This window comes from Canis lupus, chromosome 8 (genome assembly GCF_011100685.1).
Source record: "Canis lupus familiaris isolate Mischka breed German Shepherd chromosome 8, alternate assembly UU_Cfam_GSD_1.0, whole genome shotgun sequence".
NCBI classification, from domain to species: domain Eukaryota; kingdom Metazoa; phylum Chordata; class Mammalia; order Carnivora; family Canidae; genus Canis; species Canis lupus.
In genome coordinates, this window is record NC_049229.1 from 15,422,985 (window position 1) to 15,450,847 (window position 27,863).

General features: G+C 38.9%; 1 protein-coding gene and 1 long non-coding RNA gene across 7 annotated transcripts in view; one reads left to right on the forward strand and one right to left on the reverse strand.

Annotated features, from left to right (window-relative positions):
- SLC25A21 (solute carrier family 25 member 21) overlaps window positions 1-27,863 on the reverse strand; it is a 470,243-nt gene that overhangs the window by 16,414 nt on the left and 425,966 nt on the right. For 5 of the 6 annotated variants that reach the window (XM_038544546.1, XM_038544544.1, XM_038544547.1 and 2 more), the window contains 4 exons: window positions 26,693-26,752; window positions 23,058-23,165; window positions 12,627-12,662; window positions 10,026-10,190 (listed from right to left, as the gene is read on the reverse strand). In XM_038544546.1, coding sequence (XP_038400474.1) covers window positions 10,026-10,190; window positions 12,627-12,662; window positions 23,058-23,165; window positions 26,693-26,752 — 369 coding nt within the window. The remainder of the gene's footprint in view (window positions 1-10,025; window positions 10,191-12,626; window positions 12,663-23,057; window positions 23,166-26,692; window positions 26,753-27,863) is intronic. The other variant, XM_038544545.1, reaches the window with a different exon arrangement.
- On the forward strand, window positions 1,059-27,310 carry LOC119872843. Its single transcript, XR_005363153.1, has 3 exons — window positions 1,059-2,475; window positions 12,312-12,512; window positions 27,193-27,310. It is a non-coding gene; the product is annotated as an uncharacterized LOC119872843 (long non-coding RNA).

The window sequence follows — 27,863 nt, forward strand, 5'->3', positions numbered from 1 at the left end:
CTTGATAAATAGAGAACCTTTGCCCATCTCACAGGCCTTTGTGATTAGGGTCTGGCATCCTTAAGAAGACATTCCACATAGAGACATGCCAGAAGGAGGGGGTAAGGAAGATGGGGGAAGGAAGATTTGTTAGTGAGGACTAGGGGTGGTGAGGGAGACTGGCCAGGAAGCATGCTGCTCCCCACAAAGCAAGCAAGGTTGAACAGAGTGTAGCAATGAGTTTCTCACTTATGGGAGCTCAGCATGAATATTCACATTAAAGTCTAGTCACAGAATCTTCCTATCTTGTCAGCCCAAATTAAATTTCCTTTGCTCCCTGCAATTCATGTACCCTTTAATTTCTTCTGGTATTACACTGCATCTGAGATCCCTCTGACTAGTTTTGACCCAATTTGAAGTCAGTATACCCTGCCTTAGAGAGTCTTCAATAAACAGGGAGAGGAATGTTCTCCATTCAGGATTGACCTGAGTTGATGCTAGATTGGATTTATTGTTGCTTGTCAAAACTTGCTAAAATAAGTTTGCCATTTGAAGAAACTAAAATTATTGTTCAGAAGTGACTAGAAGAGATTGCTATAAATTGCTTTGGGTAAGACAAAGACAATATGGCGGTCCTACAAAGAGTCACATGATTTTCAGGGTATCACAAATTACTTCTTGACAGAACTCTTTTATTCTTTTTCCTCTTCCCCCGCCAAGTGGGCTAATAAACTGTTTGATGGTGAGAATGTCATGAGTATAACAGAATGACTCAAAAATGATTGAACGTTTTAATAAATCTATTACTCAGTTATTAGATTATATACAAACATGTGTTCAAAACCAATTTTAATGGGCTCTCTTATAGTTATTTCCATAATCTTACAAAGGGTCAGTCTGTGCTAACAGTACACACATTTTTGTTTTTTTTTTTTTTTAAAGATTTTATTTATCTCTTTGACAGAGAGAGAAAGAAAGAGAGTACAAGCAGGGGGAGAGGCAGAGGCAGAGGGAGAAGCACATTCCCTACTGAGCAGGGAGCCCCACACAGGGCTCAATGCCAGGACCCTGGGATCATGACCCAAGTCACAGGCAGTCACTTAACCAACTGAGCCATTCAGGTTCCCCAACAGCACACATTCTATACTTTAATTCATTTTTTTCCTTTTGTAGCACATCATCATCAATAGTTGTGATGCAGTCTTTTATTTCCTCAAGGCTGCCAAACAGGAGGTGATACAAACATAAAGTTTGTGATGTATTCTCACATGAAGAAACTGCAAACAACCCTTTTGGAAGTTTAATTTCCTTTTAAGTCATCCTGCACACTTTGATTTTAGAAAGTTACTTGAAAAAGTCTTCCATGTTATCCTGATTAATAAGACACTGAATTAGACACTGAAAGGAGGATGGATGAAAATACAGCTGGAGATCCTCATCTGTGAAAGATGTGTCCATAAGATAGCCTGAAGAAGGGCTGGATGAACTTGGGTGATGTGGAAGTCCCGCTCTTGGATCTGCTGATGACACAGGCAAGGAGGGGAAGTAGAATGACGGATGAAGCCTGCCCTCAACATTAAAATTTATCATTCTAAGCTCCAGCACTGGACTGAACCCACAGGATTACATTTAGGCAAAGTGAATACAAACCACGCAAGTTCAAGATGAGGGAGACATGAATTGACTGCAGTTCATGTAATCTGGGGATTTTAATTGACCACAGAGTTTTATACGTACCAACACCTTGATGTAGAAGCAACACCCATTCTCTTTCCCCTCCACCCCAACAAATCCCCCCCAAGAATTCACCTCTGTACAATCTTTGGCTGCATTAGAAAGGTGTGTACTCAGATCACAGGAAGGGTTGAGACTACTGTACTCTGAATTGATTGACAACTGTAGTGTTATGTCCAGTTTTGACACTGACAAATCTGATGTGTCTATAGTGGGAGAGACAGACCGTATGGAGGGCCAGAAACCATGTCATTTGAAGAGGAGTTGAGGAACTGGGGATATATTCTGAAGAAGGAAAGTCTCAAAGGCTCACCTATCCATACATTTGAAGAAGTATAGTACAACCGTTATAGGTATGGACTCTGGTGCCAGATGGCCTGGGTTCAGTCATCTTCAGGATCTAGTGGAGATGGGTATCGAATGCTGACGTTCTTTGGGAAGAGTCCTTCAAAGTCCCTCAAATGAGAGGACTGTGCCATGTCAGATTCATTTTGTATGTCTAACAGGCCTGACACATCCTTGGTGTTTAATAAATGTTTTAGCGCTCCTTTATGATACACAGAGAACTAAGGTCTCAGAAGCAAATTACAAAGACAGTACCTACCCACACTGGTCAAGCACCTGGTAGCAGCTGGAAGGCAAATAACAGGCAGCTTCTCACTGCCTTCCCCACAGCTGGCCATGGTTGTCATGAAAATGATGTGGTGAGTTGAAATCATAGTTGCCTCCTGGCAACTGAACAAGGAGGCAGCTTGAGTGAGGGTAAGCTGCCTTTTATTTTTTTTAAGGAGAAATTTGCATTTTCAATATTGTTAGCTTCAGTGGGCCTGAGTCAATTAGGAGCAGAGTCAGCTCAGTCTATATCTTTCATTTCCTCTAATGTTGGCTCTCTCTTGTTGTTTTGTTCACAAACTTTGACAAAAGCATTTTTTGCCCTGATGTCATGGTATCATGCTGTTTTGTCCTCCAATGAAAATACTTGCTATTGAAGCTTAATTAAAAAATACAGTTGTTTCCAATTCACAGCTATCAGAAGAATCTATTACAGTGTTTGTTTTCTCTTTATGTGAGATAATTTGGGGAAATGCTAGCTCTTCACTCCACAGAAGGTCACTAACTAAAATGAGATGGTTTAATTGATAAGCATTCTTTAAGGAATGTAGAGTATTCCCAAGATCCTATCCTTGCAGGGCTCTGGGCTTTGGAATGAAATCAAAGTCTTGTTAAAAGCTCAGCATCTAAATGTAGCCATTCAGAAAATAGCCATGAAAATTCCTTTTTTCCCCCTGAGCTAGCTGTTCTTTAAAGCTTTGTGAAATGTAAAATAATTTTAAACGTCTTACCCACTTAGTTCAAATTATAAAACACATACAACGTCAAAATGGGGTAGGGTTTAAACATAACAGTTATCACTTGGTTATTTCATATATATATATAATATACACACATACACACACCCCCTCTCCTCAAATATCTCTCTCTAAATAGTTACATGGGCAGATAATACCTTCTAAGAGTCAATTGTATCACTGAGTATTATCATACAGAATGCAGGAAAATATTAATTCATTTCCTTGGGAACTCAGTCAGATTTTTCTGTCTTAGTGTGCTCTGTTTATTCCTCGCCTCAATAAAGGCACTGACCCCAAGGAAAACTAACAAACCAGGTTTCCAAAACAAAATTCTAAAGGTTGGGAAGTTAGGACAAGGACACACTGAGATGCTTTGATATGGAGGTAGGCATTTGATCGAAAGCCTTTGAACCAAGTTTATTTCATGAGATTCTACTTCTGGACTGCTTCTATAAATGAAACTTTCCCATGCCCATCTAGCTCTGCTTATGTAATGTTTGTTTGACATCCCCCCTCAGTTACATCATTTAAGAGGAGTTAAGTGCCTTATTACATGCCTAAGACGTTCTGGCCCAGTTACCCTAGGCAGCGTCCACATCTCCTCTCCCCTCTAGCTCACTACACATCAGCTATCCTCATTCTTTGTCATCTCCTTGGTTCTATCCTCATTCTTTGTCTTCCCGTAAGTTCCCCAAGCCTCTTTTTTGCTTTAGGGAAGTCACACATCCTCTTCTCTCTAACTAAATATCTGTCTGGTCCTGGCTCATCCTCTTCATGTTGGCCTGTCTACTCCTCATCCTTCGGCCTCAGCCTCAACATCGTTTTTGAAGGAAGGCCTTTCCTATATCCTTGCCCTGCCCTGCCATCAGCCCAGAGTAGGATCCCTGTTTATGGATTCGTACAGCGTGGTAGTTGTCTTCTCATGGCATTCATCGTGATCACCACATTCTGGTGCCCCCTGTAATGACTTGTTTATTGTGTGTCTCCTCTCATTGACTGTGTACCCCATTAAGGCAGGGGCAGTGTTGACACTTAGTGAGATAGTGACCTGGATGTCATAGATGTACCACGAATGCTTTCAGAATGAATGAACAGAAGGAAGCCACTGAGAGATGCCTGGGTAGCTCAGTGGTTGGGCATCTGCCTTTGGCTCAGGACATGATCCCGGGGTCCTGGGATCGAATCCCGCATCAGGCTCCCCACAGGGAGTGTGATTCTCCCTCTGCCTATGTTTCTGCATCTCTCTCTCAATGTGTCTCTTGTGAAAAAATTAATAAAATCTTAAAAAAAAGAAGGAAGCCACTGAGAAGCTGAAGCTGCCTGTACCACCTTTCCATCCACTTGGGTGGTGCCTGCCTGGAAACTTTTGGCTTAGAGTTTATTTAAGAAAGTGTCTGAATCCTTGCCCCCTTCCCCCTGCCTTCACCCCATGCCTTCCTTCTCCCCAACACACATACCCCAGGGAGTCTGTGAAAACTGCCAACGAAAGATACTGCTTTTGACCACAGAATCTTATCACACATCCTGGGATTTTATAGATAATATATACTTGTAGTTTTACCCCAGTGGTTACCAGAAAGGAGAGTTGTTCTTAATGAAACTTTAATGCTTTTGCCCTTCCCATTACCGGATGATTGGTAAGACTAATGATCGAGTAAGAGAGAATCAGAAAAATAAATGGCCATAAATTAAATCCTACTATGATCTAATTCTACTGAGATTCTTCTTTCCCAAATACAAACAGCTCTGTCTAAGTTCTGTACTTGAACCCAAAGGTGCATTTTTCATTCAGCTTTAGTGCACACCTTAGGGAAGGATACAGTTTTAAATCATGAAACGAACACATTTCCACATTTCTTCTGAGAACCTGAAGTGCGTCTGGCACCATCCTCAGACTTTCTACAGAATTTACAAAACAAAGAAAATATGAAAAATCAAAAGAAAAGAAAAAACATTTGCATTTCTAAAAGGCAAACTTTTATAAATATTACCTTAGGAGAAAATAAAATATATTTGACTTAATGCTGTCTGTAGTAAAATGACCATAGGGACAGGTCTAAATGGTTTATTAAGTAAGAAAAATTGAACATATGAAAAATTGTTCTCTCCTAGAATATTTCTAACCCACACATGTAATTTATATCATGGCAAAATTCAACACAAAAGGTCTATTGTTTTTGGCAAAATAACTTGCAAACATGCTTAATTAGGATACAAACTGAAAGCACAGTTTAATACTGTTGACAGCCATGAGCTTTAGGCAATGATTCCTATTATTATTATTTTACTTATGGAAACATTTGAAAAGCAGTCAGTATGGAACTAGGGGGCAAAGTCATTAAAGAGATGTAACATTTTAATCTTATGATTCTCATTTCTGTGTCAACAACCACAAATAATATGCTTCGAACATCCCCACCTTGTAATGGGAATGAAAGAAATTGTTTTTGCAACAAAAACTTACTCCCATGGATATCTGAAAAAGATGTCAGCATTTAAGTTAATCAATACCTGCTTCCAGTGGGCTTTACTTTGAGAAGTGATGCCTCTTTCTGGGGAGAAGGGATAATTCTTTATACTGACATTCCATTCCATTTACTGCAAGATGTAAATGAATGCTTCCATTAAATGGATTCCATGGTCAGTTAATATCCAAAGCAGTCTTTGCTCTATTGTAGCCACTTATTCACCATAGGAATAGCCAGATTCTAAAAATAAATCTGAAAGAATATAACCCAGGGCACCATTTTCAAACTGCTAATATCTAGTTCCTCCAGGGCCATGACTTATAATTCTTTGTTTCTGTAGATTATAGACTAGGGATCTGTAGAGGACCAGCTTACAGGGCTGAAGGAGACAGAAAAGGAATTTGGTTATATTATCTGGATATCCTAGCTATTTCACATATTTAAATTTCATTAATCCTTTAAGTGGTAATTTACGTGTGACAAAATACAAGGTAAAATGTAGAGTTAAAGCATTGCGTGGTATAGTGGAAAGAGTTCTGGCCTCTGGTTCTCTTCCTCCCCCTTGCCGTATAACCTCAGATAAATTATTTCAGTAACTTTCAGCGCTGGGCCGTAACTTCCCATTTGGTTTTCTTATCTGAAAATGACAGTTATTGTTACGAGGATCAGGTAAAATCAGGGAGTCTACAAAAATGGTTTCAACAGTATGAAATGGCACAGAAGGTCAGGATGTTTCTGTGATTACTTGCAAAATGTATCTAATAGAGATCACCAATCTGAAGAGTTAAAAACTTCAGGGGTGGATGTCTGACCTAAGTTCTCTAGGCTTAATGGTAAAGTTCTTATTTTACCTCTACAGACGGCCTCAGAGTTGTATAAAATGTGAAAAAGTTAACTAGGTATTCTATTTTATGAGACTCTATTAAACTTTTCACTGATTTATTTCCTATTATAAAATTTATACATACTTATTGCAGAACTTTCCAACAGCTCAGAATGGTATAAAAGAAAAGGACTTTCCCTTCACTGCTGCTTGCTTTGTTTCTCTCTCACCCTCTTTCTCTCTTACACACACACACACACACACACACACACACACACACACACACACGAGACCTCATTTCCATTCCCCAGAGATAATCATTGTGAAGTTTCTTTTAAAATAAAATACTTTGAACATGGAAAACATTGCAAGACCATTTATGGGTTTAAAAATACATTAAAGAAAAATCTAAAATTATTTCATGCCAGTCAGGATTGGGGAATTCTCAAATTCCCTCGGAACAACGGAATGACCAATTGGTGGGTAAGGGAACTGAAATAATAATCCTGTAAACAAATTGTCCAAAGTGTATGGCTGGATAGCCCACAGCAAAGATGGAATAAAGCCTTCAAGGAACACCTCCTCCTCCTCATGGTTAACAACTTGATGACGTTCTTCAACATGTTTTAATGATTATCATACCTTCCCCTTCACAAAGGATTGATTTATTATGGTTTAAATTTAAAGAATACTGGTTTCCCAGTCTTGAATCAGGCTTAGATTACAGAACACATAAAATCAATGACTTTGTTGTAGGCAAGAAAAAACAGTGTTCATTTAAGTGCAAAAGGAACAGTCCTGGGGAAAAAATTCTTCGTGCTGTTCTATGTGCCTGCTGTTCCTACCACCCGCCTCACCACCTCTCGCCTTCCCCTATCGCTGTCATCAGCACTACCACACCTAACACTTCCATGGCACCTTAAAATTCACAAACAACTTCACATATTATTAATGCTAATCCTCAGTGTTGTTGGGTAGCTTCTCAATATACAAGAAAAAAAAGCTGAAGTTCAGAGCATTGAAGTGACTGGCTCAAGATCTTTCACCCAATAAACAGACATTCTCCCAGGTTAATGATGACTTTTTTTTTTTTAAAGATTTTATTTATTTATTTGAGAGACAGAGCTTGAGCGCATGAGCAGGGAGGAGGGAGGAATAAAGAAGTGGAGAGAGAGGAGGAGGGAAGAGGAGGAGGGAGGAGCAGCAGAGGGAGAAGCAGATTCCTTGATAGGCAGGGAGCCCGATGCAGGGCTCTATCCCAGGATCCTGGGATCATGACCTGAGCCAAAGGCAGATGATTAACCAACTGAGCCACCCAGGCACCCCGGTTTGTGATGACTTCTAAGTGTGTATCTCCAGCTCAGATCTCTCCCCTAAAGCTCCAGGACCAATATCCAATCTTCAACCCAACATTTGCATTTTAGTTCTAAGTGCAGTTAAATTCAGTTTCCAGGCTAAGCCCTGATATTCTCCCATAAACTTGTTTCTCTTTCAGCAGTTTTCTTTCTCAGTAAATGTCACCATCATCCTTCCAGTTGTTCAAGCCAAAAACGTAGGCATCACCTCTACCCACCACCTCTTAGATCAACACCACACCCAATACATTTGCTTTCTGAAGATTTCTCAAATCTGTCCACTTTTCCTTGTGTCCACCATGAACGACATAGTCCGAGGCCCTAGCATCTCACTTTGAAATCATTTCCATGTTACACCCTGCCCTTCCCTCACCACCTCCAGTCCATGCATTCTCTGCTTGGCAGCCAGACTGATCAGGTAATTCCTCTGCTTAAAATCTTTTGTTGGCTTCCTTCAGATAAAGGTAAGGATCCTCAGTGTGGCTTAGAAGAGCCAATATGATCTGATCCCTGCACACTGGCAAGATAAATGAGTGTTTTCCATAGTTTCAGGATACCATGATGATTTAAAAAAATAAATGAATATTTAAGCTTCTGTGTTTACATAATGCCTAACATTTAATAACTTAAGTGCATTAATTAATTATAGAATGAAGTCTACACATGGATTTCTTAAAGCATTATTAACATATGACTATATATAGATCTTTGTGAATTCTTTCGTAAATAGAACTAAATTCATTTTACAATACTATCAGAATTAGAAATACGTGCCCAAATATGTGTAGCAAAATATATGGTCATTTATGTAGTTTATTTCATTGTGTGTGATTTCTATCTGTTTCGAGTCTAAATAGCTGGAGAGATGGAGGCATGGACACTTCTCCCATATTGTACAGAGTACTCATCTCAGAGTCTTAAAAGACAGGGTCATGCATTTGTGACTTGGGCAGTTACCCAGAGCCCGCACTTAGAAGAACTTAGTTTATTGTCATACTATTTGGTCTTGAAATTCTTAAAAATTTTTGAACAAGTCTCCTATATTTTCATTTTGTCCCAGGTACCACAAATTGTTTAGCCCATTCCTGCTAAAAAGAATCTCATGCATTAAGGGTTGAATTCTTTCATGTCACTCAACCCAAAGTGTCTGTTGCATTCTATTTCTGTAATTTTGGGACAGAAGGAGGGCTCTGAGGACCACTGGAGTCAGAATTGTTAATCAGTGGGGGAAGGGTATCTCTATACTGTGATCAATCACAGATTTCAGGCCAACAAACATAAGCTTCTACTCAATAACTGAGGTTTCCAAATACAGTAAAACATGGTTAACAACTTTAGCTATTGAATGAGGCAAAACCAAGAGATGGTTAATGTGGAACATCCCTCATATTCAGCTGCTACTTAAGATAAACCTTGGCTGGGAATACGGGGGGTCGCTGGGCAAACGTAGGTATAATCAACTTTGTTGAAGAGTCTGGTGATAGCCATATTAGACATTTTGTTATGGTTTATAAAAGTCCATCAGTAGTTTTGTTCTAAGGAAAATAAAAAACTGAACCTCTGTGGGAAATTGTCTGCATGTGGAAAATGTGTCCCCAATGTGTGCTTCCGGGACTGCAATTTTCAATGCAAGCAAGCAATATGATGGTGGAGAAATATTGTGCTGTTATAGATGAAAAGATGCTGGGTTTAAAGGACATCATGTGCTACTTTTATCTTGTAGAAGTTGAAGGCTGCTAGCATTTGTAAATTACCATTAAAAGTATACTTATAATTATTATTACTTTGCATGAAAAGTGTATGATCCTCATAGAGTTGGTTTTACAGCTTACCCTAATTAACTTCTGTGAATTTAAAAATTGCTATCTAGGTAAAATTTAAATTTTAGGCTGACAATTTCCCCCAGAGATCAAAATTTATTTAGAATATGAAAATTTCAACTTTCTTGAGAAAGTTATGCTTCTGAGATAAAAAGTAAGCAATAATACAGTTTCTAGAAGCCCCTGTTGGTGATACAAGGGAAGCATTCAGATATAATGGTGCACATTTCAAGAAGATGAATTTTGGTGTGAGAATTGGGTTCAAGTCTCTACTTTGCTATTAACTACTTAACAACCTCCTTGATTTTTCTGAGCCTCAGTTGCCAATTCCTAAATAGGCCTAACAATATCCCATGAATAACAGGGACATGAGGATCAAATTAGATGTTAAGTGTGCAGTACAGTGACTAGCACATGATGAACACTTTACAGATGGAGCTATAATCACTGATGAGATTTTTTTCCTCCAGGATTTTAATCTATTAAATAGTTACCTTATTGACAGGAATAATGTTTTTGACATTGTAGTAGAAGCCAAAATAAACCATGTTGAAAACCCCGTGACGTCCCAAAGTTGCTGTAAATCCTTTGTTGAGGCCCTGGAGTCCCAAGCCTTCTGTCTTAATGATGTGTCTTGCATAACTCATCGTGGATGGTTGCTGCAGGAGAGAGGAACAAAGCCAGAGAGATCATCTTTGAGACCGTGAAATAGAGTAAATTACCGTCTTAGCTTCCCTTCAAGCCAGAATTATTAGGGACTTTTTCTCCCCCAACATGAATAATCATGCCTAGATCCATGCTTTTAAAATTAGGAAGCCCCAAAAGTAAACAAAATTGCATGCATACAGGCCTTCAAGAGAAGATTGTTGGCAAAAAAACCCACATCTTTGGTGGAATTAGTGAAACTAATGTCATGTAATACCTATCATCACTACCTACATGTAAATAGCTGTATCCAATTCTGGATTATCCAAAGTAATGGAGGGGATTAGCCATATAGGTAAACTGGTAATCTGTAACTGCATAGTCCAAAAGGAATTTATATTTGGTTCCCGAATCCAGCATATTTACTTTTCTAAGTATGTTTTTCTAAAGTGAATGTTAGAATTATTGTCTGCCTCAATCATTGAAACTGGCACTGGGTTAGAAATTGGGCATGGATAAATAGCTGTTGTTTGCAGATTTCCTTAAGAGGGTGTGCAAGCAGTGTGTGTATCACTTATGATAAATGATAAATCAGTGGCACCAGGAGTAGTGGGTTACTTCTAATTTACTTCCTCCCAACCCTCCCATTGATTACTCAACCTTGAAATACCCTGATTGCTGGACTCCTATTGCTACTTTTGGAACACGCTACATAGCTCACTGTAGTTTGCCTTGAAGTTTATAATTCGTTATAGTACACTAACAACAATTCACGTGGGTTTTTTTTTAATTCACGTGGGTTTTAATGAAAAGATGAATGATTGCTTTCTTTTGGAGGTACAGTACAAAGGATACCTCTCCTCATTAAATTTTTACTGAATAGTAAATAGGGGAAAATGCTCAGTATTTAATTTTTTTTTTTTTTTTTTCATGAGGCAAGCACTGATGTGACATTTGTTTGATTTTTCACTGGAGCAGGTTGCTGGAGTGGTCATGTAGTCTGATGTGTTTTCTAACTAAAAGTGTTTTCTTATCACCTGCAATTAAGGTTGTATCAGCAGAACAGAGTAGAAGGAATCCAATCAAGGTTTTTCATCCAACTTGTATTTATAGCTATGTAATTAACATGATACATTTAAATGAGCTTGTTTATATAGTAAATCCTATAGTTTTTGCTAATAAATGTTTTAAAAACTCAACTACAATCCTACACTCAACTTCATCTTTACACTTAAGATTAATTATAATAAATTGTATTAAGCTTAAGGAAACTTTTTTTGTTACATATAAAAACATATGAGAATGTATCTTAAAATAATGAAAAAACATTTCATATAGGAAAAACAAAAATTCTCAGGAGGTTAAAGTTCACTCTTTGCTCTGCAAAATGGGATTTTTTGTTTGTGTTCTGGCACATTGACTATCAACACAAATTATTTATTTTGGTTTTCAAAATAGACTTGAGGACAAGTTGAGCAGAAGTTCATTTCTGCTGGAAAGACTCTGGAAGTACAGAGCATACGGCATAGGCTCTGCTCTCCTGCTCTAAGGAAGGCAGCCAGAGGGTAGATTTTGAACTCAAGTGCCTAGTTGAGTTTGAACTCTAGCTGTGAGTCATTAAGTAAATCAGAGAGTAGCACAATAGTTTGAAATAGCGAGTTGGAGCCAGAGAACCCCAGGTTTGAGTCTCAGTGATCCCACTTGCTAGCTTGGGCAAGGATTTTTTTTTTTTTTGGTATATATTTTTTTTTATTGGAGTTCGATTTGCCAACATATAGTAAAACACCCAGTGTTCATCCCTTGGGCGAGGATTGTATCCACTCTGATTTATCCTCACTTTACTCATCTGTTAAATAAGAATAATAAGAGAATTTTCCTCATAGGATTGCTGTGATGATAACAAAGTCAATGGGTTTTTGTCCTATGTAAGGATTCACTACATATTAGCTACTAATAATAATGACAATTGTGTTGATAATAATAAAATAGTTCAAATAATAAAATGACAGGTCATTTCCTTGTTAGCTGAAAGCAATGGCATTTAAAAAGGTGGAGGCTGATTTGAGGGAGACAAAGGGCATGAATAACTAGCCTCTTTCTTTTCATTCCTTCTGGCTGTCCTTTCCTTTTCCCAGGGCCCTGGACCCTTGTGACAAAGTCCACCAGAAATGCATCATGCAAGACAAAAAGGTCAACTTCCTCTGAGGCGTAATGAAACCCAGCCTCTGGGATAGAGAGCTCCTCCAGGGATCTTCCTCACCCCAGGGGCTTTCCTCTCGAGAGCAGGAGATCCTGTAAAATGGCCTCTTCCCTATCCCTCAGAGTTAACATCTTTGGTAAGAATTCTCCACTCCTTAAGTCTGTGGCTATAGAAGCAAGGCCATATGAGAGCAAAGGTTGGGAATGAAAAAGTCACCAATTGTGCCTCTACCTCCACCTCACACACTCACAGCCTGGAGAGCACATTCATGTGGGTTACCGGGTACCTGGAACACAGTAAATGCCCAACAACATTAGCCATTACAATAGATGCCTGCCACTTTACACATATCAAGTCATTTAATCCTCTTAACAAGTGTGAGAAACAGGTATTATCATTATTCCCATTTGACAGATGGGGAAACTAAGGTTGTGTTACTTGCTGAAAATCACAGAGGTGGTGCCAAGAGCTCAAACTAAGGCCTCTCACATGCCAAGTCCATACTTTTACACTGCATGATTTTGCCATCCTAACACACCTGATCATTTTTCTCAGTCTTGTAATGTGGGCGGCAGGTATAGTTTCCTTATTTTGCAGGTCAGAAAACCAAGAATTGTTAAGTAGCAGTCCTAATGTAAAAATGGTGGTAAATAGCTTAACCAGAATTCTGCATCTAAGCCAGTGTTGTTCTCATTCTGTGGACTCATTTCTTTTCTACATATATGGTAAGATTTTCAGAGTTTGATAATCCAACTAATACAGGTAACAGATACATCATGAGCCAAATATATTTTTCTTGGGGTCTCACAATAGAGAAAAAAACCTTGAGTTCTTTTCTAATTCCCATAAAAAGTAGAAGTGTGCTTTTTGCTTCATTCAACAACATTGTGTCACACACATGTAAGCAAATATTTAATTAGAAAGGCAAAACATGACTTCCACTGGGATGCTTAAATAGGAAAATGTAGAATCATTTTGACTAGAGATCTGTAAACACAAAGAATTTTACTAAACTTATTTGATTACTGGGCTTCCATTTCAAAACAAAAATGGTGACTGATTAGCATCATCAGCCAAATGATTCCAATACTATCCAGCCCAGCAGGTCACCCACCAGTTCAGTTTTCTTCCAACATTTATATTCAATGCAATTTTCATATTTAGTTACCAGTTGTAGGCCAAATTGCATTATAACTTTCCTGGATGTACTTCTCATTGACTGCACCAGAATGCAAGCAGGGGAGAATAAGTGGATTGGAATGTAGCTAATATTGTGATATCACACTGCTCTCCACACTGGTTATTAAAATCCTCAGTACACTGGTACCTGCCAGAGTATTTCCATTTGACGTAACTCAAAGTCTTAAAGTTTCATTTCAGCTATTTCCAACTGCTAATTCTGAGAACCCTCTGTTCTTTCATGCATTCATTTATTCAACAAATGTTGAATGTGTTTCTACTAGGTGCCATGTGCTGTGCTAAATGTCTAGTGTGGTACTTAGTGTATAGTCTAGAAATCTAAATACTTTTGCTTTGATTTTTATTTGGAGAGATAATGCTGATAATTTTTATATCCACACAGTGGTTATGAAATATGGAATCAAATTTCTGTTTTAGAAGTCCTTAAGAGGCTTAATTAAAGAGGAGACTCTTTGCACCACTCCAGGGCACTGATTCCTTACTCACTGAGAGTCCAGTATTACCAACAAATCACTGAGATGACTTATGGCAGCCTGAGCTATTTTTTCTGGAGTTCATCCATCTGACTACTGACCATAGCTGGCTCTGATTAGCTTGTGAGATCACGGACTAAGGTGTGGGAAGCAGGCATTGTTCTTTGGGTAAATAGCTATCAGAGTATGGCCAGTAAGTGTAGACATGGGGTGTGTCAATGAATTTCCTCCATTCCTAAAGCCAGAGAAGAGCTCTAGGCACACCATGTCAAAAGACAGCACGCTCCACATGCATTCCTTTACTTGCTTCCCAGGGAAAGGTGAATCTTATTGTATTTTAGAGCCAAAGGAATAGAGTGTTGCATTGAATTTCATCACATGGCTGTAAAGCAAACCGGATGAGACCTTTGCACAATGGAGTGAGTGTCCATATCTGGGCCTTCAGAAAAATACTGCTTTGTTAAAAAAGAGGAGATCCAATTGCTGCATTTTGGTAATACCCTGGTTACTCAGGAGATAGAAGATCACTTATGTTTTTCATTACTCAAATAAGGTCTTGAAGTATTTTCACAAATTTGAAAAAAAAAAAGAGAAAAAAATTCCTTCCTTTTGTTTGAGAATAAAATAGAAGTGAAAGAAGTGGAATTAGGCTCAAAATCCCACACTTCTACTTTTCTTTAGCTGAGATACTTCACTAATTCATCATTATAGTTTATTTTAATAGGGCAAGCTTATGGATGAAAAGACAACCCAAATATAATTATACTCTATCTAGAGTTTACATTTGAAGAATGGGTCTATTTTTTAAACAATCTGTGAGCAGATAGTAATTTGCCATAAACAAATTTTCCCAAATGCTGCACCACAAAGCTTCAAAAACACAATGTTGCCACCCAGTAACCATCCCTGGAGGAGCACAGGGCCTTCCAGGTGGTAAGATGCTGATGCTGTGCCTTGCCCCTGCCACTGCTGCCCCAGCAGGAGGGAAGGGAACTATGCTGTGGGAACTGCTCAGAAAAAACTAGCATCAAGGAAGGAGACCTTTTCCTGGTTCCAGAAACACTTCTGACTTCCCCTTAAGTTTCCTGATCACCCATGTTTCTTTATCCCAATAAAAGCAGTGTGGTTGCCTAGAAAAAGAACACTGTGTTAACATTTGGTTCCTAAGAGCTACTGATTTCATTAGGCTTTACTTTCCCTCTCTAAAACCAAGAGGAAGTCACCTATCTTACAGGAGTAGTAGGAGAATTTGAAATACCAAGTATGTGTGGGCATTGGAAAAGGTAGAAGGATGCACAAGCAGTTACCAAAGCATTGGAATGAGAGGGAAGTATTGATAGAAATCATCAACTATTTTTTCTTTATACAGGTTTATATTATGTGATTTGTGGGGGGGGGGGGGAACCCAATGTAATACTTTTACATTTTGCAAAGTTATGTAAATTTAAAAAATCATATAAAGGAAAAAAACATGTAAGGCATCTTACACAGTCTCTGGCATATAGTAGATGTTCTGTAAATGGTAGCTATTATCATTACTTCAAAGTCTCAATTCTGAAAGCAAAAATCTAGAGTTCCTGGCAGAGCAGAATGGAAGGCTGAAGTCTATTTTCTGCAAATGATAATAGAGAGACAACTTGGCTGCTGCCTTAGGTATTGTTGAAAGATAACTATAGGAATGGATTCATATACATAATTCACTTTCCTGCCCACAAGAATCATAGACTGGAAAGAAATAATTTATGTACTGAACAGTTTCCAGGCAGTGTTTCACATAGTAATGCAGGAAAAATTTGAACTTAACTCAGTACATCATCATGAATGTTGACATGCCCTTGAAGCTGGCTTCTCACACTATCTGTAAATAGAGCCACACGCTCACTCTCTACTCAACTTCCCTCTTTCTTGAAAGAGATAATCACAAAATGCAGTCCTTCTACTTACTTTATGTTGACTCTACATAATATAATTAAGTTTAAACATTTGTTAATTGCTTATGGAGAAAATAATCACTAAGCTTTGTGATCTCACATATGATCTCATTGATCTCTATTAGATTATTGAGCTCCCAGAAGCAAGTGGATAGAACTATATCTAGCGGTGTTATCCGAAACCAGAATCAAACCCTGAACTAGTTAAAAAATAATCCCCATCTTTAAAGATTCTACCACCAATGACACATTTGCTGTCTATTCATTGGACCTTAAAATTACAATCCGATCTTAAAGGTAGAAGACTAATTATTCCTTTCTTGGGTTGAACATCTTTAAAGACTAAATAGAGGGGAGACAGGCTTTTGCAATTCACTTAAGCCTTAGTTTTGTATTTGGGGGTGAGAATGATTATGTTCATATGCAATGTAGATAAAAATGAGTAGAAGGAAACCTGTGCCCCATCCACACATCAGAAGCAAATCCTATAGACCTCAAGGGAAGGAAAATACAACCCGTTAGCCAAATCATAACTTTGAAGTAGATTTCAAAGTGGAGAGAAAAACTGGGAAACAATTCATACAAGATTTTGCTCCTGGGGAGAAATTCACATTTTCCAGGCTTGCAGAGAGCATGCCAGCCAAACACCACTTGGCTTAGCACAATTGGTAGGGGACTTCTAGGTCTTATAAATATATAGATTAAAGAATGATGCACCCAGTTAGAGGGGAGAAAGGTCCCATAAGGACAACAAGCTATAAAGTCACACTTTTGGCAAGACTGGATATGCAAACCATCTCCAATAGAAAAATCCTCAGGCAAGCCTAGTCCTAAGCCAAAGAAGCTACAAACCAGAACAACACTTTGCTTGGGTTTAGTTTGAAGGACGGGGAGAAATTTGGGTCTATCCCGATTTTATTTGAACATGTTTTTACACCCACTGAACCAAACCAGAGCATGACAAAGCTGTGATTACTTTGCTCCCCACAGAAGGTCAAGCATATTTAAATTAGAGACCGGTTTTCTTTATTCACTGTGAATTTTAAGATGCTGGCCAAGATTCTGGTATTGGAACTGGAGGAAGTGTGGCAGGGATTATAGTCTTTGACTGATATGGTGGTAATTTAAAAAGTGGAGGCCAGACAAGCACACCTATTGAAATACCTTTATCCAGAAGCTGGAAGGATATGAGGGAAGTATCAGGAACCAAATGAACCACAGTTTCTTTGTATTTTTAGAATGGTTTATGGCTAAACTGAGTGGGAAGACATATTTTATGGGTAACATACTTCTGACTGGCTAGAGAATCAAGCCTAGACCACAGAAGGGAGAACCCAGGCATTTGGAGACAGCAAGTCACCTGCCATTCCTGGAAATCCTCATGGGAATTGCACTTGGGGCTCCAAGAATATAACAGACACAGCCTCTTTTCTCACTGAGTACTTCCCTTGGACCCCAGCCAGAGGGGCCCCCATTCAGGAACCCATTCTTCAGAGGACACCACCCTGGCCTTTACCAGCAATGCCCTCCCCACAGGACCCAGGGGGATATCTCCCTATGCTTCACCTTTACCACCCAATCATTGCCTACAAGATGTTAAGTGTAATATATATATATATATATATATATATATATATATATATATATATATATTAAAGATTTTATTTATTTATTCGTGAGAGACACACAGAGAAAGAGAGGCAGAGACACAGGCAGAGGGAGAAGCAGGCTCCATGCAGGGAGCCTGACGTGGGACTTGATCTGGGATCTCCAGGATCACACCCTGGGCTGCAGGCGACACTAAACCGCTGAGCCACCTGGGCTGCCCCAAGTGTAACATATTTTTTAAAGATTTATTTATTTTAGTGAAAGAGGGAGAGAGAGAGAGAGGAGGGACAGAGGGGGGCAGAGGGAAAGAGAGAATCCTGAAGCAGACTCCCTGCTGAGCACAGAACCCTACTTGGGGCTCAATTCCAGGACCCGAGATCATGACCTGAGCCAAAATCAAGAATCAGACACTTAACTGACTGAGCCTCCTAGGCACCCCACGTTAAGTGTAATATTAAGATTATTAAGATTAATATTGACCATGGTTGCCCCAGGCTGTCTTCCACTGCAGAGCTTCTCTCAGCTGCAGCAACTCCTTGAGAAATGTTCATCGTTAAAGGATCATGCTGACTCACCACCTCTGGCTGGTGAAATAGGAAAATCCACAATTACTGTGTAGGAATCTGTAGTGGTTCATACCTAAGACTCGAGAGTAGAATGGCTGAAGGGTAGACAGGCTGCCCGAGAAACTTTCACTACTGGTGGAATAGTAAGAGTTACTTATCTATAAAATAAGCCTCTGAGGAAACTGCTGCTTTTCTTCAAGGTACTGTCAGGCCATGAGGCCATTCTGCCTACAGCCCAATCACTTAGTGTTCCGCCACAATTGGTAGCCATAATTAACAGAGAAGGCTGAAAATGAGCTTAAGTCACAGCCTCCACGTGAAGTGATTAAGAAGGGTTGATCAAGAATACACGTTTGGGGTATGTGGGTGGCTCACCCAGTTGGGTGTCCAACTCTTGATTTTTGTTTCAGTTCATAATCTCAGAGTCTTGAGATCAAGCCCTGTGTTGCCCAGCATGGGGCCTGCTTACGATTCTCTCTCTCTCTCTCTCCCGCTCTGTCCCTCCACTTAAAAAAAAATACACGTTGATTTTGTACAACTATTCCAGAGGAAGAATATCTTTTTTTTTTTTTTTTAAGATTTTATTTATTAGAGACACAGGCAGAGGGAGAAGCAGCCTCCACGCAGGGAGCCTGACGTGGGACACCATCCTAGGTCTCCAGAATCACTCCCTGGACTGAAGGCGGTGCTAAACCACTGAGCCACTGGGGCTGCCCAGAGGAAGAATATCTTGATTGTGGGAGAATTCTTTCCAAACTGGCTTCAGATGTTTTTAGTGTCCGTCTCTAATGCTGCTATATGCTGGTTATTTACAGCAAATGGATATCCAGCTACTACTGTTTATGACAGGAGACCTGCATCTGAGTTTAAGGACCTTGTCAATAGGCACTGTAACTTAAAGGCCAGCCCTTAAGCCTTGATCAACAATTCAGTCTGAATGGATCGTATCGGCAGCTGAGAATGGCCTAATGTGGACTGAGGGAGGAAACTAACCACGCTCAGTAAGCTGTCTACATGCCCACAGCTGGGGTCAGCTGTGCTGCCCAATATTAATTGGAGTACTCTCTCAAGATAAATATCTTTATGTAAACTTAAGCATTTACAAGATCAACTTGCATCTTGAAATAGGTATCATTGGTTGACTGCCTACCATGTACCACATTCTATGTTAAGATATTTGCATATATTATCATATTTAAATTCTCATAAAAACATGGAATAACAATGACTGACACATTAAACCATCACTACATCACAGGCTGTGTTGCCAGCTTTGCATACACTTCTCAACCCTCATTACACCATTTAATGTGGCTATTACTAGAATTCTTTCCTAATGAAACAGGAAACTGGACTATAGTCAGAGTGGGAAACATGAGCTTGTCATCTAGTCAATGACAGAGAATGGCCTCCAGAGCTGGTGCTCCTAGCCACTTCACAGAAATGCCTTGCTGTAAGAAGTTGGACTGATCACCATCATTTTATCATTGAGGGAACTACATGTGACTTGTTCGAGGTCATGATGTTAGGAAATGGCAAAGAGCATCATGGGTGTATCTCTTTCCAACCCTACTCTGCCAGTATACCAGTTGCCTTCCTGTTCTAGACAGCTCTGTTTACATATGTTCTTTGATGGTCTGCATGGAAGGTTTAAACTTTTTTAGAAATTATAGAACAGGAAAAAAACAGGGGTTTCTGCTACTCTAAATGAAGTAATAGAAACTGAATTATGCAACATTGAGCCTTAAGATGAGCCGGCAAGCCGTTCCTACCCAAATCAGTTGACAACCTTCTCCCTAAAGGGAGGCTCTCCTGGCAGAGCCATAGAACATTTCTTCTGGATTACATACTTTTCTTTGTACTGTTCTGTATTTTTTAAATTTTCTACAATGAAAGTGTTACTTTTTAATGTAAATGTTCACAGGTAATGCTGAATACATTCTCATGTCAAACATTCAACTACACAGGCCTTTTCCTTAAACTCTTCTGCTCCCCTACACTAGTCTCCTTTCCAGAGATGATCATAATTTAGAGGTTTGTATGAATTCCTTTGCATGACAGGCCTGCACAGTCCTGTGAGGAAATCACTACCTATATGTGGCTATTGAACACTTGAAATGTCCTGGTTCAAGCTGAAGTGTGCTTGTAAGCATAAAATACACATGAGATTTAAAGGCCAAATATGAAAAGAGTATAAAATATCTAATATAATTTTTATACTGATTACATGCTTTAATGACAATATTTTGAATGTATTGGGCTAAAGATTTAAAAATAAGTAAACAAAATACAGTATTAGATTAATTACATGTTTCTTTTTGCCTCTTTAAATATAGGTACCAGAAAATGTGGTTTATTATTTATATTGCCATTGGCCAGCACTGTCCTGGAGTCTAAATCACTTCTAGTATGTTTACACACTTATATATATAAAATATTATTTTTTGTGCTTTCTAACATAAATATGCATTACTTTTGTACCTGAACTAAAACTTTTTTTCCTAAAAAATAGAATCTTTAAATGCATTGATCATTAAATTAATTCCTTTCTTCCTTTCTCTTCCCTTTCCCACCCCACCCACCACCTCCAACACACATACTTCTTGATAGCCAACAAAGCCACAAAGTGAAGAAAGCAATAATTTTTCTTGGCCATACAAATGCTGAAGCAAGCACACCTAACAATTGGATTAATCCAACCCAGGCACAGATTAACAAAAAGAATCAATGGAGGAAGGCTTTGAAGTTAGTGGGTCCTAGACAAAAGACATAGGAAATAGTTACAGTTTCCAAACATGACTACTAGTTATTTTTAAAGAACTAGATCCAAATTTGCTATTCTTATCATGTCATCTTCCTCTTTCTTTCCCTTTTTTTCCTTGCAGAAAGCATAGTTCCATTACTTTCTGTACCGCTAACTACTTTTCCAGTTGGATCAATATTGCCTATTGATTCAACATTGCCTATTGAGTTCAGCTACTGAATTTTGATAGTTGCCGGGAATAAATGCTGACATGTGTGTCCATGTTTGACTAGTTAAAGGTTATAATGTACTGAAAATTTTTGTTTTGTCTAAGTAAATGCCTAAAAATGAATCCAGTTCAGTGGATTCTGCAGAGGAAATGACCCCAAACAAGCTCCTGTTCTCCCCCACTGAAAAATGCCTGCCTGTATATACATAAACAATTTACACATTGCACTCATGTAAGTGAGCTGGGAACATGTACATATGCAGCATTCTTGTGTTAGGCTGGAAGGGTGTTTACTGTGTTCTAGCAAGGCCTTAGCACATGCAACACATTAGCAGCTCTTACTTGGCCTCATTGTAGAACCTCCTTGAGGGCAGAGAAGAGAAAAAGAACATTAGGCATGAGCAGGGGTATTGCGATAACTCATTATTCTCATTCCCCTGAGTGCTCTTTGGTTCTCTGTCCCATATGCGTTCCTCTGGTTAGGTGCTGTCTTGATAAAGGACCGCAGTTGAATACCTGGTTTCCTTTGCCCCCTCCTTGCTGCCCTGACAAGCTTCCCAATGGTGAAAATGAAGCCACAGAGGAGAAGGAGCTCAAAAATTTTCTTCTAGTTGGTAAATCTTCCAGTCTAATAAATCAAAATTTCCTTGAACAGATTTCATGGAGGCTGCTCCATTTCAACAGGACATTTGAAAAGTGTTCCTTCTATTTTTATTCCTCACTACCTTTTCTCTTCATTCAAGGAAGTAGAAAACAAAACAAAGACTAGAGAAATGCAAGGTCTTCAATCTCTACTAAAGTGCCAAATATCACTGCAATTAGGGCAACCTTTTGAAACTTAAAAAAAAAAAAAAATTCTCCCTTAATTAGGATTGACTTCATCTGAGCAGATACCATCTGCTGAAGCAGCCCAACCCTGTCCTCCTTGGGTCTTGGCAGCCACAGGTGAGTTGGGCCCCCTCCTCCTTTCCCACACCCCTGCTCAAGAAGCTGCCAGGGAGCTCTCAAGCAGTATCAGCAGGCAGGAAGTGGGGTGGGAGAGAGGGGGGTCTCCACCCATTAGCAGCTGCTTAAGTAGTAGGCAGGGGAACTGCTCTACAGAGAACTTCAGGTCAGCAGATCCTCCAAAGCAATTTATACCACATGCTACCCAGTTGTGGAATTATTAAAATACTGGGGAAGGAAGAACCTGGAATGCCAATCTCCGTATTTTCCCCCTACCTTGTGCTTGGCACCCAAAAGAATAAAACAAGAACAGTTGGACTTGGTGGTTTAAAGGGAATTATTAGGGCAACTGGGAGGAAGTGAAGGCAGCACACACCAAGGGAAGCTGTCTCCACAGAACATCATGTACCAGTGATTAAATGTCAGGACCCATCATTGTCCAAGTGGTGACGTTTACGTAGGTTTAGTAACTTGCTTCATTCAGATTAAACCAAAAGACAAGCTTGACAGATTATCAGAATCTTTGGGAGAGGGCAGTGGGTGGAGTAGAGAAAGGAGTAAAGCAATTTTAAAAAATGATTTCATAATTTTTTTTAAAAGCACAATATTATCACCTCTGTGGCTTTGCTTCAGTTTATCCTAGCAAAAGTGAAATAGAAGTTTTGCCAAAAGTAGGGAAAATGTTTCCAAATAAGTCATTATAGATTACATTACAAATCAAAAATTAACCTGTAAACATGTGTTTGTCCATCAAACTTTAGTACAATTTTGTTAACACCTTCCTGGTGGAAGAAATTTGACTTTTTCTTATGCTACTTCCTTAATGATGATTTGCTACGTTTTTTTTTTTTCTTTTCTTTTTTTTTTTTACTACGGTTTTAACAAGTGAATACGAGCTGGGTTCATCATTATCTATATAGTATTTACATATATTAAAAATAATTGTTTTACATTCCCTCACCAATAGGAAAACATTAAACGATTACCTCTGTAAATTTGTTCCGATTTGCTTGCAAGCCAACTTTTACTACCTCAAAAGGGTTAACCACGATCGCTTCTGTTAGTCCGGATCCTAATCCAGCAATGGCAAATGTCTAGAAAAGTTAAATCAATCAATACTTTAAAACAAGTTATGGGTACTGTGTTAAACATCCTACTCATTACACTCTGCAGCTGAATGTTATGTTGAGAATGGAGAAACGCACATAAATGTACCATGTACCATTACTAAACAGCTTTAGTTCTTGATTAGATGCTGACAATTCATGAAAAAGAAATTACAGAAGCCACAAACCACATCCTAACAATTCAAAATAAAATGTCAAAGCCCCATCAACAACGACTTTTTCCTTTAATGAAGAGAAAGATTGTTCTAGTGATTTAAGGTGGATGCTAAAACATCTGCACATGTAACAATTAAAAGAGTTTGACTTATAAAAGTAGAGCTTAATTTTTAAAACACCTACTTAAATCATTATGGAGCATCTAAAAAAATTCAAGGAGTAGAACCCACAATAAAATGTTTATAAAGAGCTAAATTTCAGGTAACCAAACAGTGCAGCTGAAAACATTTAAATGTATAGCCCTGTTGTAAGAATCACTATTCTAGACAATTGAGAAGCAAAGCAATATTTTGTATTCATTCTTTCCCTTTAAAAAAAAACTCTGATAACTGCCCTATTCTTCTGGACATAGAAGCTGAGGGATAAAAGCAGAGATCAGAAATGGTGAGGTTGTTCTGAAGGGCTCAGCGAAAATCTAGAACATCTCTCAAAAGATGATACCAGGTCTTTCCTTGCTTTCAGTTAAGAATTTCTTTAATAAGAAAAAGCAGTTTCTAGATTTTTCCTCAAAGGAGAAGTTTTAAGAGTTTTCCAGAAAATCTGTATCAAAAATAACCACAATTAACACACACACACATATACACATACACACACACCCCAGAAAAACAAAATGAAACAAAGCCTCAAATCTCCAAAACAGATGCTGAAAAAAAGTAATTTTTTAAATTTTTAAAAAAGATTTTATTTATTTATTTGAGAGAGAGAGAGCGAGTACAAGATAGGGTAAGGGGCAGAGGGAAAAGAAGACTCCCCACCCAGCAGGAAGCCCGATGTGGGGCCTGATTCCAGGACTCGTTTTAACTGACTGAGCCACCCGGTGCCCCCCGACCCCCAAAGTAATCCTTTAGTGCTGAAGCTCTAATTCCAGGAGAAGAGGTAATACTATATACAATCAAAAGAAGAAAAAAGCCAACGAAGAGCAAAGAACAGGTAACTCTTACTAGGGGTCTGTAATTTCTTCAAAGTAGAAGTCAAAAAGAGAAAGGACTATTCCATAACCTTGAGAGAAAAGGTAAAGTAGAACAAGGGAGGATCTAGCGCCAGCAGATCTGAGTTTAGGTCCTGGTTCTGCCATTTATTGGCTGCGTGACCCGGGCTGCCATGCGCAGTAGTTAGTGCATAGAAAAAGGTGTGTGTAGGCTGAGATCCAGCCTGTACTCCACTTGCTGAGCTGGAGCTCTGGAGAGGCATCAGGGGAAAGAGTGCCTTTTCATAATTCACACAAAGGTACTACATGTAGTAGCTGCAGCTCTGTGTCTAAATCACTGAACCTTTTATATGCCACAGTTTTCTCACCTGTAAAATTAAGACAATGATATCTAATCTCCCTTATATGAGGATCAAAACAACGTGTGAAGCCTTTTGTAAAACGTTATACAAAAACTATTGTTCCTGTTGCACACAAAAATCCAAAGGAAAATGGGATAGTATACAGATTCAAGGAGAGGGAATAATTAATTATGCTTTCCTTTCATGCCCCTTCATTATGATTTCAAATACATCTGCATAGGGTAACAGACCATGTATTTTATTCATTTATCTCAGACTTCTTCCATCACGGAAGCCAAAACATGTGTGTGAGCACGTGCATGTGCATGTGCCCACGTGAACGTGTGCGCGGGCGCTCACACACACACACACACACACAAATACTAGTCTCAAAATCTTCTGACTGGGAAAACTAAAATCCAGATGTTCAGGTTTTTATTACTAACTATATGCAATCTTCCAAGCAATTCACTTTTTTGGTTTTCTATAAAACTCAGCTACATTTGCTGTCAGAACTAGTGTTCAGCAGTCCCTTGTCAAAAGAATTGATCAGCTATCAGCAGATCATGTTACTTAGATTATTCCAGAGACCAGTGGTAACAGTTGGGTTCCCAGCCTCCCAGGCTTTTCATGTGAGAGCACCAGGGGACATTTAAGGGCTGTTTAAGTGTCTAGCTGTATCAAAAAGAAACTGGAATAAATGAGTTCAAGGAAAGAGAAAAGCTGTCTACAGTTTGCATGCATTCAGTTATGGTAGCTGGAGTGGCCAAATGCTTTTCTGTTTTAATTCTCGAGAGTCGAAAGGACTGTAGTCTTGTCTCTCACATGGTACCAATGCTTGACACAGGAACAGCCAGCTGGCCCTCTGGAGACCATATTTTATTGTCTTATGCTAGGAAGTTTTTAATCCTCTCTCTATCCTTTCTTTTCAAAGTTAAGAGTGACATTAGGAGAAGACAGAGAGGCATCAAAAAAAATTCTTAGCTAATATTAGGGCTTATGATGCCACTTCTATCATACAAGGCTATTTCGCAGCCACTTTGCTTAGGCAGGGGACTGGACAAGAAGTTTCTTTACAGGAAACTTCTAGAAAAGGGGCATGTATGGTTTTAAAAATAACAGATACTTCTTCTTGGACAGTCTTTTGGACAGAGTAAATATTCTGAAGTGGACCTTTAGCAGTTAAGTAATTGAAGAGCTGAAGCTCAGAACACTGCCTCTCTGGTTGAGTTGTGAGGCACATTTCAGCCTGTAAACTGGACGACTTTTCCAGGGCATGGGAGGTACACTGTCAATTGGAGGGCTAATGCATAGTTTGTTTTATTTTTCAGATCTGGAGGGAGAAATTAGTGCATTTTCTCTCTCTTGGGCTCCTGTTGCACACATACTTGTAGAGCCCATTTGGTCACTATAATTGGTCTTGTGAAAAGCGGCAAAGTGACCAAGAAGGGGAGGAGAACATTTCTCAGCAGCACCGAGAAATGTTCAAACCACCAAGTGATTTTCATGTAATAGCTGAGATGTGTCATTGTAGCACCACTATTCTTTTCAACTACAAAAGGCCCTTCAGTCCATCTGACAGCAGGATGACTTGAAGTCCTATATTTACTACAGCTTGAGCAAAAGCTGGAAAAGGGACCTGTTAGGAAATATTTTAGGCATACTGACTTTCACATAAATAGATACGTGCAGTATGTAGTATGTAAACATACGCACATTTTGGCTTCAACAGAATCTTTGACAAATGTACTCTTTATTTTATATTCTTGACCATATCTCATATGGGTCTTTCTACACATATCACTGTTATCATAAATTCATCACTGGGAGCTATAAAATAGCCAAATTGTGAGTTATTAGGAAGATGGCTTTCAACAAGTAGCTGAACATTGAATAACTCGAATTCATATTTTAGTAGTTGGGCTTGGGGAATCAAAAGGGTTTTTGTTTCCAGATTTTGCATTATGAAATAACTCACACACTTAAGTATAATAAATACTCTCACTTACCAATGCTGGTGACAGTGACACATATCCTAGCAATTTCTTGTACTGCTCAAAGGTGAAAAACTGTGAAACAAAACCAAACCTGGAGATTTATAACAATTTCCTGCAACAAACCCTTTAACTGACACACATTTCTCTAGTAAACTATTACGTTATCCAGCATTTAAAAAAAAATGATAAACCATCAAACATAGTTTTTAATTTGGTCTCGGGTAGTTGCTATTGTATCTTATTAACCATTCACATTTTCAAATGCAACGATAATAACCTACAGAAGAGCTGATGGAATCCTTTATAGCAGTAAATGAACCGTACAGCTTCCATTTACCATGACCATTTTCAGTTTCCCCAGACATCAATAGACTTCTTTTTTATGGCAGTGATTCAAAATTATAGGCAGGGAGACCTGAAATCTCTGGTCTCCTATGTTTTCTCTGTGAACTGCTTTCCCAGCGAGCGCCCAGTTTTCTAACATCTACTTCTCATCTTTAACTTACACTTAGATTGCTGCGTATCTCTATTGGTTCACGGGATTTCTGGACACTCAACAATGATGAAGACACCATGGTAAAACAGAGAAAGACCCAACGAGGTCATCTAGTCCATCCTGACTTAAGGCAAGACCATCTTCAACCTTTTTCCTTTCTTTTTTTTTTAATTTTTTAAATTTATTTATGATAGTCACACTGAGAGAGAGAGAGAGAGAGAGAGGCAGAGACATAGGCAGAGGGAGAAGCAGGCTCCATGCACCGGGAGCCTGACGTGGGATTCGATCCTGGGTCTCCAGGATCGCGCCCTGGGCCAAAGGCAGGCGCCAAACTGCTGCGCCACCCAGGGATTCCCCCCTTTTTCCTTTCAAGAAGAGAGCTGTTAATTCCTTTAAAATCTGATGATGAAGATTTTATATGTTCCTTCATTAGGTCACATTTAATATAATTTTCTCCGCAAATAAATTTCTATGGAGGCAAATCTAATCAGACTTCATATAAAGTGCCCCCAATACATTTTTCTCCACTCTTTCTGTACTCCATTTTTTTTTTTTTTTTTTTTGGAAACAACTCTGCTTGATCATGATGTGTTGCTTCTGGGTGCTCTGTTAGTAGCAGCTGCCAATATCACGGATGAGGCACAATCTTAGGTCCTTCTTGGGTCTGGTTTTTAAGATCCCAGCAAA